Raw genomic sequence first — 18,447 nt, forward strand, 5'->3', positions numbered from 1 at the left:
TGTCAATGAACTCTCCTAAAATAACAGAAACCACATCACGCTTCATAAACAAACCAATCCTTAAACATATTTTTAAAACTTCCACCCAAAAGAAAGACACAACATGACAATACCAAAACAAATGCAGGGTGGATTCAGACTCCTGACAACAAAATCGGCAATCATCTGACTCTGTCACATTCCATAGTGTTAAAGGCCTACTGAAATGAAATTTTCTTATTTAAACGGGGATAGCAGATCCATTCTATGTGTCATACTTCATCATTTCGCGATATTGCCATATTTTTGCTGAAAGGATTTAGTAGAGAACATCGACGATAAAGTTCGCAACTTTTGGTCGCTGATAAAAAAGCCTTGCCTGTACCGGAAGTAGCGTGACGTCACAGGTTGAAGGGCTCCTCACATTTGCACATTGTTTACACCTGCAGCAGTCGGTCCGAGAAAGCGACGATTACCCCATTAATTTGAGCCAGGATGAAAGATTTGTGGATGAGGAAAGTGAGAGTGAAGGATTAGAGTGCAGTGCAGGACGTATCGTTTTTCGCTCTGACCGTAACTTAGGTACAAGGGCTCATTGGATTCCACACTTTCTCCTTTTTCTATTGTGGATCCGGATTTGTATTTTAAACCACCTCGGATACTATATCCTCTTGAAAATGAGAGTCGAGAACGCGAAATGGACATTCGCAGTGACTTTTATCTCCACGACAATACATCGGCGAAGCACTTTAGCTACGGAGCTAACGTGATAGCATCGTGCTTAACTGCATATATAAACAGAAGAAATAAGCCCCTGACTGGAAGGATAGACAGAAGATCAACAATACTATTATTACTATTAAACCCTGGACCTGTAACCACACGGTTAATGCTGTGCCGCCTGGCGAAGCCTAGCAATGCTGTTGCTAACGACGCCATTGAAGCTAACTTAGCTACGGGACCTCGACAGAGCTATGCTAAAAACATTAGCTCTCCACCTACGCCAGCCCTCATCTGCTCATCAACACCCGTGCTCACCTGCGTTCCAGCGATCGACGGCACGACGAAGGACTTCACCCGATTATCGATGCGGTCAGCGGCTAGCGTCGGATAGCGCGTCTGCTATCCATCTCAAAGTCTTCCTGGTTGTGTTGCTGTAGCCAGCTGCTAATACACCGATCCCACCTACAGCTTTCTTCTTTGCAGTCTTCATTGTTCATTAAACAAATTGCAAAAGATTCACCAACACAGATGTCCAGAATACTGTGGAATTTTGAGATGAAAACAGAGCTGTTTGTATTGGGACACCATTGTGTTTGAAAATAAAGATTTTGCACATCTATAGTAGTTTTGTAGATTAATTTGTTAGTTCCTTTTTGCCAACTGCAATTTCTTATTAGAGGTTTACAAACTAATAATTTAGTAGCTCCATAATTAATTATTTATTTCCATTTTCGGGTTTTGTCGGGACTCCTGATAAGGTTTTGAGACATCTCCTACAACTACAGCACCAGTATTGTGCCGCTGCAGGAAGTCCGTTTTTTTTAATTTTAGCGAAAAAAAGTTTTCCAAAAATATGTATTTTCTGCCATTTTTGGGTTTTGTTGGGACTCCTGATGACGTTTTCAGACATCTCCTACAACTACAGCACCAGTATTGTGTGTTAAGGCAAGTCAGAAAAAAAGTTTTCCAAAAATATGTATTTTCTGCCATTTACGTGTTTTGTAGGGACTCCTGATGAGGTTTTGAAACACCTACAACTACAGGACCAGTATTGTGCCGCTGAAGCAAGTCTGTTTTTTTTATTTTTGTGTGAGGGTCCTCCCTTACGACATTTAAGTGAAAAAAAGTTTTCAAAAAATATGCATTTTCTGCCATTTTCGGGACTCCTGCTGAGGTTTTGAGACATCTCCTACAACTACAGCACCAGTATTGTGCTGCTGAAGCAAGTCCGTTTTTTAAACAAAATCTATGCACATTTTTCACCAACAAAGACCAATGTAGACCAGTGTTTTTCAACCTTTTTTGAGCCAAGGCACATTTTTTGCGTAGAAAAAATCCGAAGGCACACCACCAGCAGAAATCATTAAAAAATTAAACTCAGTTGACAGTAAAAAGTCATTGTCGCAATTGTTGGATATGACTTTAAACCATAACCAAGCATGCATCACTATAGCTCTTGTCTCAAAGTAGGTGTACTGTCACCACCTGTCACATCACGACGTGACTTATTTTGAGTTTTTTTCTGTTTTCCTGTGTGTAGTGTTTTAGTTCGTGTCTTGTGGTCTTATTTTGGTGGCTTTTTTTTCTTTATTTGGTATTTTCCTGTAGCAGTTTCATGTCTTCCTTTGAGCGATATTTCCCGCATCTACTTTGTTTTAGCAATCAAGAATATTTCAGTTGTTATTATCCTTCTTTGTGTGGACATTGTTGATTGTCATGTCATGTTCGGGTGTACTTTGTGGATGCCGTCTTTGCTCCACAGTAAGTCTTTGCTGTCGTCCAGCATTCTGTTTTTGTTTACTTTATAGCCAGTTCAGTTTTAGTTTCGTTCTGCATAGCCTTCCCTAAGCTTCAATGCCTTTTCTTAGGGGCACTCACCTTTTGTTTATTTTTGGTTTAAGCATTAGACACCTTTTTACCTTCACACTGCCTCCCTCTATTCCCATCCATCCATTTTCTACCGCTTATCCCTTTCGGGGTCGCGGGGGGTGCTGGAGCCTATCTCAGCTACAATCGGGCGGAAGGCGGGGTAGACAGATAGACAGACAACATTCACACACTAGGATCAAGTTAGTGTTGCCAATCAACCTATCCCCAGGTGCATGTCTTTGCCGCAGTTCCCGACATCTACAAAGCAGTTAGCTACCTGCTGCCACCTACTGATATGGAAGAGTATTACACGGTTACTCTGCCGAGCTCTAGACAGTACAGACAATCAACAACAACACATAATTGGCAGACTATAATTACTAAACAAACATATTTTTAACCCAAATAGGTGAAATTCGATAATCTAGTGTGCCGCGGCACAGTGGTTGAAAAACACTGCTCTAGACAGCAAAGACACTCCACAACGGCACATTATTTGCGAATTATAATTATTGGTTTGAAAAAGTACCTCAGAGTCTTGTTAACGAGTGAGGGAAGAGTGGATGGTGAGATCGACAGGCGGATCGGTGCGGCGTCTTCAGTAATGCGGACGCTGTATCGATCCGTTGTGGTGAAGAAGGAGCTGAGCCGGAAGGTAAAGCTCTTAATTTACCGGTCGATCTACGTTCCCATCCTCACCTATGGTCATTAACATTGGGTTATGACCGAAAGGACAAGATCGCGGGTAAAAGCGGCCGAAATGAGTTTCCTCCGCCGGGTGGCGGGGCTCTCCCTTAGAGATAGGGTGAGAGGCTCTGCCATCCGGGAGGAGTTCAACCCGAACGCCTCCCTTGGGAGGTGTTTAGGGCACGTCCGACCGGTAGGAGGTCACGGGGAAGACCCAGGACACGTTGGGAAGACTATGTCTCCCGGCTGGCCTGGGAACGCCTCGGGAAGAGCTGGACCAAGTGGCTGGGGAGAAAGAAAGTCTGGGCTGCCCTGCTTAGGCTGCTGCCCCCGCGACCCGACCTGGGATAAGCGGAAGAAGATGGATGTTTTTTTTTTTTGACCAATTAGGTTAAATTACATAATTTCCCACGGCACACCAAACAGTATCTCACGGTACACTTGTGTGCCGCGTCACAGTGGTTGAAAAACACTGTAGACCACAAAGAAGTCTTTTACATTTAGAGAAAAAAAATATGACTCCTTTAACGCGCCTTATTATCCGGTGCACCTTACATGTGAAAAAAGATGGAAAATAGACCGTCGGCAGTGCGCCTTATAATCCGGAAAATACGGTACAAGCCATTATTAGGATATTCATTAAGCGCTTATCTTTTTACAACCAATCCTGAGGTACATGTCCGAAAAACTACTTTAGACTTTACTTTTAACAGCCTCACATATAATACAATAAAACCGGGGTTATTAACCTTGTTGGAGGTACCGAACCCCACCAGTTTCATATGCGCATTCACCAAACCCTTCTTTAGTGAAAAATAAAATGTTTATTTTTTTATTTTTTAATTCAAGACAAAGTTTTATGTTTTTTTTTTACTGGTGCACAAAATGAACCGTGCATGAACATCACCTTGTTCAAAGAACAAAACCAACACAGTGCATGAACTCACAACAAATGACACAACTGCAAATCAGTGTGACTTCTGCTGTTGCCGTATCCGTAATACGCAGATAGGGAGAAGTTTTTATTTACACGATGAGTCGGGTGTAACTTGACCTCCGCGGCGGAGGCTCCGCCGAACCCCTGAGGCCGACTCACCGAACCCCTAGGGTTCGATCGAACCCGGGTTAAGAACCACTGCAATAAAAGTTGTAGTGCCTTGGGTTTGAATTCTCCACATACTTGCCAACCCTCCCGGATTTTCCGGGAGACTCCCGAAATTCAGCGCCTCTCCCGAAAACCTCCCGGGACAAATTTTCTCCCGAAATTCAGGCGGAGCTGAAGGCCACGCCCCCTCCACAATATAACCAGCGTGCCTGCCCAATCAAGTTATAACTGTAGAATGATCGAGGGCGACTTCTTGGTTTCTTAAGGGGGTTTATTGTTAGGGAGTTTCATTAACGTCCTCCCAGCGCGGTAACAACACACAGCAACAGCAGCCACGTTTTCGTCTACCGTAAAGCAGATCGTCTGCCGTAAACAGCAATGTTGTGACACTCTTAAACAGGACAATACTGCCATCTACTGTACATATGTGACAATAACATCTACGGCTTTTAGAGAGTGCACAACTGCGCACACAACAAGGAGACGAAGCAGAAGAACAAGGAAGATACAGCCGTGGCGACGGCGAGTAAGATTAAGAAATACGCTTGTAAGTTCCAAGCCGCAGCTGCGATTGGACCTGGATAGCCTCCGGGAAGAAGTAGTGGAGTACCAAGTGCTTGGCAGTGAAGATCTTCCTCAGGAAGCAAACATTGACCGGTTTTGGGCCATGCTAGGGAGAGATGGAAGATTCCAAACTCTACTGAATTTGATGAAAGCACTTTTGTGCGTGCCACACAGCAATGCATCATCAGAGAGGGTGTTCAGCATGGTTAGAAAAATAGTGACAGAGAATAGAACAAGGATGGGCATTTCAACCCTTAACTCAACAATGAGTAGATGAGTGTTATGTGTGTGTGTGTGTGTATATATGTAAATAAATGAACACTGAAATTCAAGTATTTATTATTTATATATATATATATATATATATATATATATATATATATATATATATATATATATATATATATATATATATATATATATATATATATATATATATATATATATATATATATACACACTACGGTTCAAAAGTTTGGGGTCACATTGAAATGTCCTTATTTTTGAAGGAAAAGCACTGTACTTTTCAATGAAGATTAACTTTAAACTAGTCTTAACTTTAAAGAATTACACTCTATACTTTGCTAATGTGGTAAATGACTATTCTAGCTGCAAATGTCTGTTTTTTGGTGCAATATCTACATAGGTGTATGGAGGCCCATTTCCAGAAACTATCACTCCAGTGTTCTAATGGTACAATGTGTTTGCTCATTGGCTCAGAAGGCTGATTGAAGATTAGAAAACCCTTGTGCAATCATGTACACACATCTGAAAACAGTTTAGATCGTTACAGAAGCTACAAAACTGACCTTCCTTTGAGCAGATTGAGTTTCTGGAGCATCACATTTGTGGCGTCAATTAAACGCTCAAAATGGCCAGAAAAAGAGAACTTTCATCTGAAACTCGACAGTCTATTCTTGTTCTTAGAAATGAAGGCTATTCCACAAAATTGTTTGGGTGACCCCAAACTTTTGAACGGTAGTGTATATATAACTAGAATTCACTGAAAGTCAAGTATTTCTTATATATATATATATATATATATATATATATATATATATATATATATATATATATATATATATATATATATATATATATATATATATATATATATATATTAGGGCTGGGAATCTTTGGGTATCCCACGATTCGATTCAGAATCGATTCTTGGGGTCACGATTCGATTCAAAATCGATTTTTTTTTTCAATTCAACACGATTCTCGATTCAAAAACGATTTTTATTTTATTTTATTTTTTTAAATGAAAACAATACACAACAATACCATAATAATGCAGTACAATTTCAAAACCAAACCCAATTTTGGAGTTTTGAACTTGTGATTTCTTGCAGTGTTAAGTGGTAATATTTCACATTTCTCCCAATTGACTTTATACCCTGATAAACAGCCATATTCAGTGATGACATTATTGATATAGTGTAGAGAGGAGTTAACATGTGACAGGTAGAGAATTATGTCGTCACAATACATCGATAGCTTATTATACTGAGAGACAATTTTTATAACATGAATATTATTTTCACTTCTTATTTTTGCAGCTAAGGGTTCAATAACCAAATTAAGTAATAATCCAGATGCAGGACATCCCTGTTTTACTCCTCTTTTTAACGAAAAAGGTTCTGAAATATGATTATTGGTTTTGACTGATGCCATGGGCCTTGTATAAAGCATCTTAATCCATTGTATAAAATAATCTCCAAATCCAAATTTACGTAATGTGCAAAACATAAATGAGCAGTTTATGCGGTCGAATGCCTTCTCCGCATCAACAGTACATACAGCTGTGGGATAAGGGAGACTTCTAGCATAGTAAATAACATTAAACAATTTCCTTGTATAGTCTGAAGATTGTCGACCTTCCATGAAGCCAGTTTGGTCAGTATGAATTAATTTTCCTATTACATTTGATAATCGTGTGGCTAAGATTTTTGCCAAGATTCAAAAGGATTCTCTGTTCATTTAATACATAGATTTCAGCAGGATCTACCCCAGTCTGCTGACATGCAAGCAGAGTAGTAGATTTTTGTAAAAAGTTTTTATAATTGTAAAGGACAATGTTTTATCAACTGATTGCAATAATGTAAATTTGAAAAACTATTAAATGAACCAAAAATTAAATGAACCAAAAATATGACTTATTTTATCTTTGTGAAAATATTGGACACAGTGTGTTGTCAAGCTTATGTGATGCGATGCAAGTGTAAGCCACTGTGACACTATTGTTCTTTTTAATTTTTTTTTATAAATGTCTAATGATAATGTCAATGAGGGATTTTTAATCACTGCTATGTTTAAATTGTAACTAATATTTATACTGTTGTTGATAATATTCATTTTTGTTTCACTACTTTTGGTTTGTTCTGTGTCGTGTTTGTGTCTCCTCTCAATTGCTCTGTTTATTGCAGTTCTGAGTGTTGCTGGGTCGGGTTTGGTTTTGGAATTGGATTGCATTGTTATGGTATTGCTGTGTATTGTTTTGTTGGATTGATTAATTTAAAAAAAAAAACCTAAAAAAAAACCAAAACAACGATTTTAAAAAAATGAGAATCGATTCTGAATCGCACAACGTGAGAATCGTGATTCGAATTCAAATCGATTTTTTCCCACACCTCTAATATATAAATATATATATATATATATGAAATACTTGACTTGGTGAATTCTAGCTGTAAATATACTCCTCCCCTCTTAACCACGCCCTGCCCCCAGAACACGCCCCTCACCCCCCCACCTCCCGAAATCGGAGGTCTCAAGGTTGGCAAGTATGATTCTCCAGCTTCTCTGTAAACAAATTCACCACGATCGCGGGTCATTTCTCAAAAGCATATACAACACTTCAACTGTAAGAACCCTATTTTAATTAGTACGGCTTTTTAAAATTTGAACCATTACAAAGTTTTAAGGTACCATCCTCTTTTACAGCAAGACTTAGTGCAGGAATAATTACGAATACGATTAGACCGCATCAAAGTTGGATTGGAGCGAAAAGGAGCAGAAATAAACAGCAAGAAACTTCTAGGTGGCCACCAAAACCAGTTTTATCTAGACAAATGTTTATTTTTGCAACAAAGTATTTGAGTTTGCCATTTTTGTCATTTCATTTAACATTTTTATTAGAATATTCCAATAATAAAAAACTGGATTTCTGCAGAATTTTACACCAAACACAAACAAAACAGAAACGTATTTAGGTTGATCATTCAATGTATTAAGGACAAGAAGAAATGTAAACAATAAATTAAGACTCACACTTACCAAGCCAGTGACCAAATGTGAGTTGACTGAAGCCTTTCAGTGAAAAATATAAAACCTGAAATACTATATTTTGAAATTATTAGCAAAGTGGACGCTCGTTGTTGATTAATTGTGCTAACCGTGACATGCTAACGCTAGTGCCAATTGGTTAGTTTGTGCCTTTTGCTACTACTGACGTATTTCAACTTCTTGTGTTTATTTACTCATTTTTCAAGTAACTTTGTACGCCTCTACGGACAATGAGACTCCCCCAGTTATTTTAAAAGTAACAGTTTTCGGACTTTTAGACAAACATTGTGAGGTACCTTTAGCATCTCCTTTGTCCTTTGTTGACTGGCGATCCTCGGGCACCTACATTTTGAAATGCGGGGCTTTTTTCACCATAATGCATAATGATGACGTCACAAACGTTGCGAATTTAAAATAAATAGAAAAAAATAAAAGAGGGGTACAATGTGTGCAATAATAATAAATACTTTGAAAGAAAAAAAATCAACACTCTAATATAAATTTCTGAAGTTTTTATTTTTTTTAATATATTGTAGTTTGCTGTCAGATAAAAACGTCTGTATTTCAAGATTATTCTTTCATTTGAGGCTTTCTCTTTGACCATTTGCAATAATCGAACCTTTTAAAAATACTATACATATTATAATTTTCATGATATGTATAAACAATTATATTGTTTTGTAACTCAGTTTATAAAACTCTATAAAAAAAAAACAAATCAACTAGTGTACTTTGTCCTTTTTGGATATAAAAAACCTAATCATGTATTGTTTTCATGTTTTATGTGACTTCATTGTGAAGTATTTGTTTCTATGTGCCTATCCGTACTGTTATTTTTATTTTTATAATTATTCAACATGTCCAAAATAAACTATTACTACTACTAAAACCTACGTTATTTAGGGCTATATAAATAAACATTGATTGATTGATTGATATTTAGAAATTGAGCAGTGAGTAGACAAACGTTGACAACTTCTTGCAATATGCATTTTTTCGCATTTGGATCACCTTTGGCGTCTCAGAGTAGAACATGTAAACCCCTCATGCACCACTTTAGCATTTGTTATTTTTCTCTTTATATTGTTTATTGAGGATCCCCATTAGCCGACGCACAAGCGCCAGGCTAGTCTTCCTGGGGTCCTTTTCAAAAGTTCAAAGTTGTCATGATCTGTACGTGGTTTGGATTATGTTTTTGTTAGTTTTGGACTCTTTTAGTTCCTGTTTGCGCTCCCTTGTTTGTTTAGTTACCATGACGACTTATTAGTTTCACCTGCCTCATGTGTTCGGGACACGCACCTGCTCTAATCAAGAGACTATTATTTAAGCCTGTCTTTGCCAGTTAGTCGGGCTGGCGTCATTGCTCTTTTCATGCTGCTCGTTCCATGTCCGATTCCAAGTTTTTGCTAGTTATTTGTTTCATGCCACAGTAAGTCTTGTTTGTTCCATGCCATAGTTTGGTTAGTTGTTTCATGTCTATAATTTCATATCCTAAATTTTAGCCGTAGCTTCCGCGTTCGGGTTGTTTTCTGATTTTTTGAACCCTTTTGAGTTTTGAATAATTAAATATGTTCCTACCTTCACGCCTTGTCCGGAATAGTCCGATTGCTTCCCGGGAGAACAAACCTCGCGGTAAGCTGCAAACCCCCCCGTCATGACAGAAGTAAAATAATAATACACTGATCCAGTTACGAAACATACACAAATCCAATTACAAATAAAAGAAAGGAAAATAAAAATAAAATTCTCAAAATAATAAAATAAAAAAACACTACACAGATCCAGTTACAGAACATACGCACATCCAGTTACAATAAAAGAAAGGAAAAAGAGAAAGAGAAAAAAAGAAAAAAATAAGTTCTCAAACTGATAACATGAAAGATTAACTCTTAAGTCTAATAAGTGACCTTACATGTTTCTTAATGTAATAGTATTGGCTATATCAGCAATATCTACATTTATTTTTTACCTCTAACTATACGGACAAAATTGATATTGACCCAAATAAAAACTAAGAATTTCTTCATTTAAAAAAAAAAGAAAAAGAACAACAAGTGAGAACAGGACATGTCCTGGGAAAACAGGGCGTTTTCACCCCATTGGGTTGAGTTTTTCCTTGCCCTGATGTGGGATCTGAGCCGAGGATGTCGTTGTGGCTTGGGCAGCCCTTTGAGACACTCGTGATTTAGGAAAATTGTTTCAATACTTGGACCAGACTATCCAATTCTAAGACATATTTAGAGACATTATTGTGTCGTGATATTCCAGCTTTTATGACGTATGAGCAACAAATACATGACAATTAGCTAAATCTTGTTACAATGTGACTACACTGTGAGTTCACGGACTATGTATCATGTTTAAAATAGTATTTAAAGAGGTTCCGCAGCCCCCGAAGCAGAACCTCCAGGTTCTGTAACAGCTTCTTCCCTCAGGCCGTAAGACTCTTAAACGCATCATAATTAAATGATCCCCTCAACTCCCCCCAAAATGGATTAACTCGCTGGAATAAAAAAGACAATATAACATACATCCATAAATGTGGACGCATGTGAAAAAGTGCAATATATTTATCTGTACAGTAATCTATTTTTTTTAATATATATAGTTATTTATTTCATATATATATTTATATATTATTTATTAGGGGTGTGGGAAAAAATCGATTCGAATTCGAATCGCGATTCTCACGTTGTGCGATTCAGAATTGATTCTCATTTAAAAAAAAAATCGATTTATTTTTATTTTTATTTATTTATTTATTTTTATTTTTTTTAAATTTATTAATTTTTTTATTTATTTTTATTTTTATTTTTTTAATTAATCAATCCAACAAAACAATACACAGCAATGCCATCCAATTCCAAAACCAAACCTGACCCAGCAACACTCAGAACTGCAATAAACAGAGCAATTGAGAGGAGACACAAACACGACACACAACAAACCAAAAGTAGTAAAACAAAAATGAATATTATCAACAACAGTATCAATATTAGTTACAATTTCAACATAGCAGTGATTAAAAATCCCTCATTGACATTATCATTAGACATTTAGTTTATGAGATGCGATGCAAGTGTAAGTCACTGTGACACTATTGTTCATTCTTTGTATTTTAAAAAAAAATTAATGTTTGTAATGATAATATCAATGAGGGATTTTTAATCACTGCTATGTTGAAATTGTTACTAATATTGATACTGTTGTTGATAATATTCATTTTTGTCTCACTACTTTTAGATTGTTCCGTGTCATGTTTGTGTGTCCTCAATTGCTCTGTTTATTGCTATTCTGAATGTTGCTGGGTCGGGTTTTGTTTTGAAATTGTATTGCATTATTATGGTATTGTTGTGTATTGTTTTCATTAAAAAAAAAAAAAAATCGTTTTTGAATCGAGAATCGTGTTGAATTGAAAAAAAAAAAAAAATCGATTCTGAATCGAATCGTGACCCCAAGAATCGATTTTGAATTGAATCATGGGACACCCAAAGATTCACAGCCCTATTATTTATATATATTTATTTATTTATATATGCACCTTATTGCTTTTTTATCCTGCACTACCATGAGCTTATGTAACGAAATTTTGTTCTTATCTGTGCTGTAAAGTTCAAATTTGAATGACATTAAAAAGGAAGTCTAAGTCTAAGTCTCAGTCTTGTGAACACAGCCACGTCCGACAATAAACGTATGCAAACATTGGAAACTGAAATATAGCAAAAATAATTAATATAGAGTTCCAGTTTTATAACTGTTTCGCACTTCCAAAATAAACTTTTACCAGTTCAAAACCTACCTTATTTAGAAAAAAGTCTATGAATAGAAGCAGTGGGTTAGACAAGAATCAAGAGAGCATTTCAAGTATAAATATATAAATCTTTATTTATTCATTGACTTCATATGTTCAGTAACAGTGTTTGGGAACAACAATTATACAGCTTGTTACACTACATGAATGAAGGGGAATGAAAAATAAACTAAGTTTTTAACTGATGCAGGTTATTACATGCTGTATGTTAAATAAAAAAATAAAAAATAAAATCCAGATTAGCTGCATTCATACTTGTCATCTTCATTTCGAACATGCTTACATGAAGCTTGGACTTTACAACGTAATACAACATGGGCATAAAAATACTGTAAATGTTAGGCTAGTGAAGCAGTTAGGTGTTAATGTTATGAAGACATGTGAACCTCAACCCTATTTGATAAAAATATAACATACAATTAGAGTACAAAAACATATATTTATATAAAGTATCAGTGCATAATCATTTCCTCTGCGCATAAAATGTTCCACAATGGCTCACTGTACTCTTTCGTGGTCATGAAAGGAGAAGTGTTTGATTGCTTGACCCACAGAATTCCTCCCTTCCAAAATAAATTGCCGTCAAAATAAGAGGATTTTACAAACTGCAAGAGCGGACTTTACACACACGTAAAGTCCTTTGGGGGGGTTGGGGGAACCTGCCGGAAAAACTTCCTGTCGGCGAACGCAGCAGCATAAACATCTGGCAGTGAACTGACATGATGGGACGGTAACCTTTGGTTAAACATCACGCCACACACAAGTGGACTACTTACTAACAGTGTTTACAAAAAATAAATACATACTTCATGTGTACTAGTGCGTTTGGGGGACAAAACATCCTAATTGTGCAACAAGAAATTACTAGTCAAAAAGTCTTCCTTCAATGTACGGGTGGTCAAACTCAATTTAAAGCATTTTGCATTGGCCCGCCGCTTATTTATAAAAAATACAATCAAACAATAAACAATAAAAAAATAAAAACCTCAAAAAAGTTGTAATACAGTCGTGGTCAAAAGTTGACATACACTTGTAAAGAACATAATGTCATGGCTGTCTTGAGTTTCCAATCATTTCTACAACTCTTATTTTTTTGTGATAGAGTGATCGGAGCACATACTTGTTGGTCACAAAAAAACATTCATGAAGTTTGGTTGTTTTATGAATTTATTATGGGTCTACTGAAAATGTGAGCAAATGTGCTGGGTCAAAAGTATACATACAGCAATGTTAATATTTGCTTACATGTCCCTTGGCAAGTTTCACTGCATTAAGGCGCTTTTGGTAGCCATCCACATAACTTTTCTCCATGTGATGTCAGATGAAACAAAAATTGAGCTGTTTGGCCACAATGCCAATATGTTTGGAGGAGAAAAGGTGAGGTTTTTAATCCCAGGAACACAATTCCCACTGTCAAGCATGGTGGTGGTAGTATTATGCTCTGGGCCTGTTTCGCTGCCAATGGAACTGGTGCTTTACATAGAGTAAATGGGACAATGAAAAAAAGGAGGATTACCTCCAAATTCTTCAGGACAAGCTAAAATCATCAGCCCGGAGGTCGGGTCTTGGGCGCAGTTGGGTGTTCCAACAGGACAATGACCCCAAAGACACGTCAAAAGTGGTAAAAGAATGGCTAAATCAAGCTGGAATGAAGGTTTTAGAATGGCCTTCCCAAAGTCCTGACTTAAACGTGTGGACAATGCTGAAGAAACAAGTCCATGTCAGAAAAACCAACACATTTAGCTGAACTGCACCAATTTTGTCAAGAGGAGTGGTCAAAAATTCCAGCAGAAGCTTGTGGATGGCTACCAAAAGTGCCTTATTGCAGTGAAACTTGCCAAGGGACATGTAAGCAAATATTAACATTGCTCTATGTATACTTTTGACCCAGCACATTTGCTCACATTTTCAGTAGACCCATAATAAATTCATAAAAGACATTTGTGTTTCATCTGACATCACATGGACAAAGATAAGACCTACTGAAGGAAAGTTCTGTGGTCAGATGAAACAAAAATCAGGCTAGAATGAAGGTTTTAGAATGGCCTTCCCAAAAGTCCTGACTTAAATGTGCGGACAATGCTGAAGAAACAAGTCCATGTCAGAAAACCAACAAATTTAGCTGAACTGCACCAATTTAGTCAAGGGGAGTGGTCAGAAATTCAAGCAGAAGCTTGTGGATGGCTACCAAAAGCGCCTTATTGCAGTGAAACTTGCCAAGGGACATGTAAGCAAATATTAACATTGCTGTTTACTGTTGACCCAGCACATTTGCTCACATTTTCAGTAGACCCATAATAAATTCATAAAAGAACCAAACTGTCATGATCCGTGGCCCGGATCATCTTTTGGTATTTTTCGGTTAGTTTCGGACCCCCTCGGTTCCTGTTTTGTGCACCCTTAAATTTGTTTTGGTTACCATGGTTGCTGAAATAATGCCTCTGATTAGTGCTCGGGGAACAGGTGAGCGTCCCGAACACCACATCAGAGGCAGGTGAAAATAATAAGCAACACTGGTAACCAAAACTAACTCAAGGGTGCACAAAACAAGAACCGAGGGAGTCCAAAACTAACCGAAAATACCAAAACATGATCCGGGCCCCGGACAAATGTTTTTTGTGACCAACAAGTGAAGTGAATTTATATTTGTATGTGACTCAAAGCGCTTTTACATAGTGAAACCCAATATCTAAGTTACATTTAAACCAGTGTGGGTGGGCACTGGGAGCAGGTGGGTAAAGTGTCTTGCCCAAGGACACAACGGCAGTGACAGTGGGGATCGAACCTGGAACCCTCAAGCTGCTGGCACGGCCACTCTACCAACCGAGCTAAGCCGCCCCACAGTATGTGTGCTCCAATCACTCTATCACAGGGGTCACCAACGCGGTGCCCGCGGGCACCAGGTAGCCCGTAAGGACCAGATGAGTAGCCCGCTGGCCTGTTCTAAAAATAGCTGAAATAGCAGGACTTACCAGGACTTATCTATTTTTTAAGTTTTATTTATTTACTAGCAAGCTGGTCTCGCTTTGCCCGACATTTTTAGTTCTAAGAGAGACAAAACTCAAATAGAATTTGAAAATCCAAGAAAATATTTTAAAGACTTGGTCTTCACTTGTTTAAATAAATTCATTAATTTTTTTACTTTGCTTCTTATAACTTTCAGAAAGACAATTTTAGAGAAAAAAATACAACCTTAAAAATGATTTTAGGATTTTTAAACACATAAACCTTTTTACCTTTTAAATTCCTTCCTCTTCTTTCCTGACAATTTAAATCAATGTTCAAGTAAATTTATTTTTTTTATTGTAAAGAATAATAAAGACATTTTAATTTAATTCTTAATTTCAGCTTCTGTTTTTTCGACGAAGAATATTTTTGAAATATTTCTTCAAACTTATTATGATTACAATTAAAACAAATTAGTCTGGCAAATGTAGAAAATCTGTAGAATCAAATTTAAATCTTATTTCAAAGTCTTTTGAATTTCTTTTAAAATTTTTGTTCTGGAAAATCTAGAAGAAATAATGATTTGTCTTTGTTAGAAATATAGCTTGGTCCAATTTGTTATATATTCTAACAAAGTGCAGATTGGATTTTTCCTTTTTTAAACCATTCAATTAAGTGTAAATATCATTAATTATTAATAATAACAGAGTTAAAGGTAAATTGAGCAAATTGGCTATTTCTGGCAATTTATTGAAGTGTGTATCAAACTGGTAGCCCTTCGCATTAATCACTACCCAAGAAGTAGCTCTTGGTTTCAAAAAGGTTGGTGACCCCTGCTCTATCACAAAAAAAGTGTATGTAAACTTTTGACCACGACTGTACACGGAGAAAACAATGTCATGTTACTGCTTACAAAATGACAAATCAGATGATTTATAAGTATGCGTTTAGACCGCGGCTGATTGGACAATAAATCTAAAACATCCATTATTTGGTAAGAACTCTTGAAGTGTGATCAACGCGATGATGCTTCCAAAAATATCCCCAGTTTCTAATTGATGAAACGCTGGGAGTGGATGTGGAATGGAGTAAATTCACAGTAGACGCTAGAAAAGCTGACTGAAATACCTGAGCCTGTCATCACCCGCGGAACACCTGAGCCCGGAAAACGCCCGCAGAGTCCGTGGCACAGTTGACTCGTCGGTCCTTTCACACCAAAACGAGCCTCGCCTCGTCTCCCGGGGCGGCGCGAAAAAAAGGTGTCCACAAAAAAGTGGATTGTGACCAAAGCCCAAAGACAAAAGCCCTAGGTTACACAGGTGGCGTGGAGTAGCGCACCACATAGTTGTAGTCAGGCGGCGGGCTGTGGCACTCCAGGTCGGCGTCCAACGCCGAGTCGTCCAGACTGAAGTCCAGAGGGGAGACGTTTGGAGCGAACTTGTCCTTGTCTGAGTCGGTCAGCACCGACTCTTTGCTCTTGCTCACGGCCTTCATGCTGCAGAAAGCCAAGAAAAAACATTGTTGTCATTAAACAACTTGTGTGGTTTATTCATTCCAGGAATACTCCATCAAACACCAGCTGCTGAGTAGTTCTACTGCATTCCACTTTTATTATGCAGTCATTAATATTCCATTTACTGATGATTCATTGACTACTGCTAATTGGGGTTGTACGGTATACCGGTACTAGTAAAGTACCACTATTTAGGGTTGTACAGTATACCGGTACTAGTAAAGTACCACTAATTAGGGTTGTACAGTATACCGGTACTAGTAAGGGTTGTACGGTATACCGGTAGTAGTAAAGTACCGCTAATTAGGGTTGCACGGTATACTGGTACTAGCTAAGTACAGCTAATTAGGGTTGTACGGTATACCGGTACTAGTAAAGTACCGTTAATTAGGGTTGTACGGTATACCGGTGCCAGTAAAGTACCGCTAATTAGGGTTGTATGGTATACCGGTACTAGTAAAGTACCGCCAATTAGGGTTGAACGGTATACCGGTGCTAGTAAAGTACCGCTAATTAGGGTTGTATGGTATACCGGTACTAGTAAAGTACCGCCAATTAGGGTTGCATGGTATACCGGTACTAGTAAAGTACCACTAATTAGGGTTGTACAGTATACCGGTACTAGTAAGGGTTGTACGGTATACCGGTACTAGTAAAGTACCGCTAATTAGGGTGGTACATTATACCGGTACTAGTAAAGTACCACTAATTAGGGTTGTACGGTATACCGGTACTAGTAAAGTACCACTAATTAGGGTTGTACAGTATACCGGTACTAGTAATGTACCACTAATTAGGGTTGTACAGTATACCGGTACTAGTAAGGGTTGTACGGTATACCGGTAGTAGTAAAGTACCGCTAATTAGGGTTGCACGGTATACTGGTACTAGCTAAGTACCGCTAATTAGGGTTGTACGGTATACCGGTAATAGTAAAGTACCGTTAATTAGGGTTGTACGGTATACCGGTGCTAGTAAAGTACCGCTAATTAGGGTTGTATGGTATACCGGTACTAGTAAAGTACCGCCAATTAGGGTTGAACGGTATACCGGTGCTAGTAAAGTACTGCTAATTAGGGTTGTATGGTATACCGGTACTAGTAAAGTACCGCCAATTAGGGTTGCATGGTATACCGGTACTAGTAAAGTACCACTAATTAGGGTTGTACAGTATACCGGTACTAGTAAGGGTTGTACGGTATACCGGTACTAGTAAAGTACCGCTAATTAGGGTGGTACATTATACCGGTACTAGTAAAGTACCACTAATTAGGGTTGTACGGTATACCGGTACTAGTAAAGTACCGCTAATTAGGGTTGTACGGTATACCGGTACTAGTAAATTGCCGCTAATTAGGGTTGTACGGTATACCGGTACTAGTAAAGTACCACTAATTAGGGTTGTACGGTATACCGGTACTAGTAAAGTACCGCTAATTAGGGTTGTACGGTATACCGGTACGAGTAAAGTGCCGCTAATTAGGGTTGTACGGTATACCAGTACTAGTAAAGTACCACTAATTAGGGTTGTACAGTATACCGGTACTAGTAAGGGTTGTACGGTATACCGGTACTAGTAAAGTACCGCTAATTAGGGTGGTACATTATACCGGTACTAGTAAAGTACCACTAATTAGGGTTGTACGGTATACCGGTACTAGTAAAGTACCGCTAATTAGGGTTGTACGGTATACCGGTACTAGTAAAGTGCCGGTAATTAGGGTTGTACGGTATACCGGTACTAGTAAAGTACTGCTAATTAGGGTTGCACGGTATACCGGTACTAGTAAAGTACCACTAATTAGGGTTGTATGGTATACCAGTACTAGTAAAGTACCGCCAATTAGGGTTGCACGGTATACCGGTACTAGTAAAGTACCACTAATTAGGGTTGTACAGTATACTGGTACTAGTAAGGGTTGTACGGTATACCGGTACAAGTAAAGTACCGCTAATTAGGGT

The 18,447-nt window shown here is 37.9% G+C and overlaps 1 protein-coding gene across 2 annotated transcripts in view; it reads right to left on the reverse strand.

Moving 5' to 3' along the window:
• Window positions 1–14,434: 14,434 nt before the first annotated feature.
• The window catches only part of kdrl (kinase insert domain receptor like), a 234,004-nt gene continuing 229,991 nt past the window's right edge, over window positions 14,435–18,447 (reverse strand). For both annotated transcript variants that reach the window (XM_062044282.1, XM_062044281.1), the window contains one exon: window positions 14,435–16,467. In XM_062044282.1, the coding sequence (XP_061900266.1) occupies window positions 16,284–16,467 (184 nt within the window). In that variant the 3' untranslated portion in view covers window positions 14,435–16,283. The remainder of the gene's footprint in view (window positions 16,468–18,447) is intronic.

The sequence above is a fragment of the Entelurus aequoreus genome, linkage group LG04, assembly GCF_033978785.1.
Source record: "Entelurus aequoreus isolate RoL-2023_Sb linkage group LG04, RoL_Eaeq_v1.1, whole genome shotgun sequence".
NCBI classification, from domain to species: domain Eukaryota; kingdom Metazoa; phylum Chordata; class Actinopteri; order Syngnathiformes; family Syngnathidae; genus Entelurus; species Entelurus aequoreus.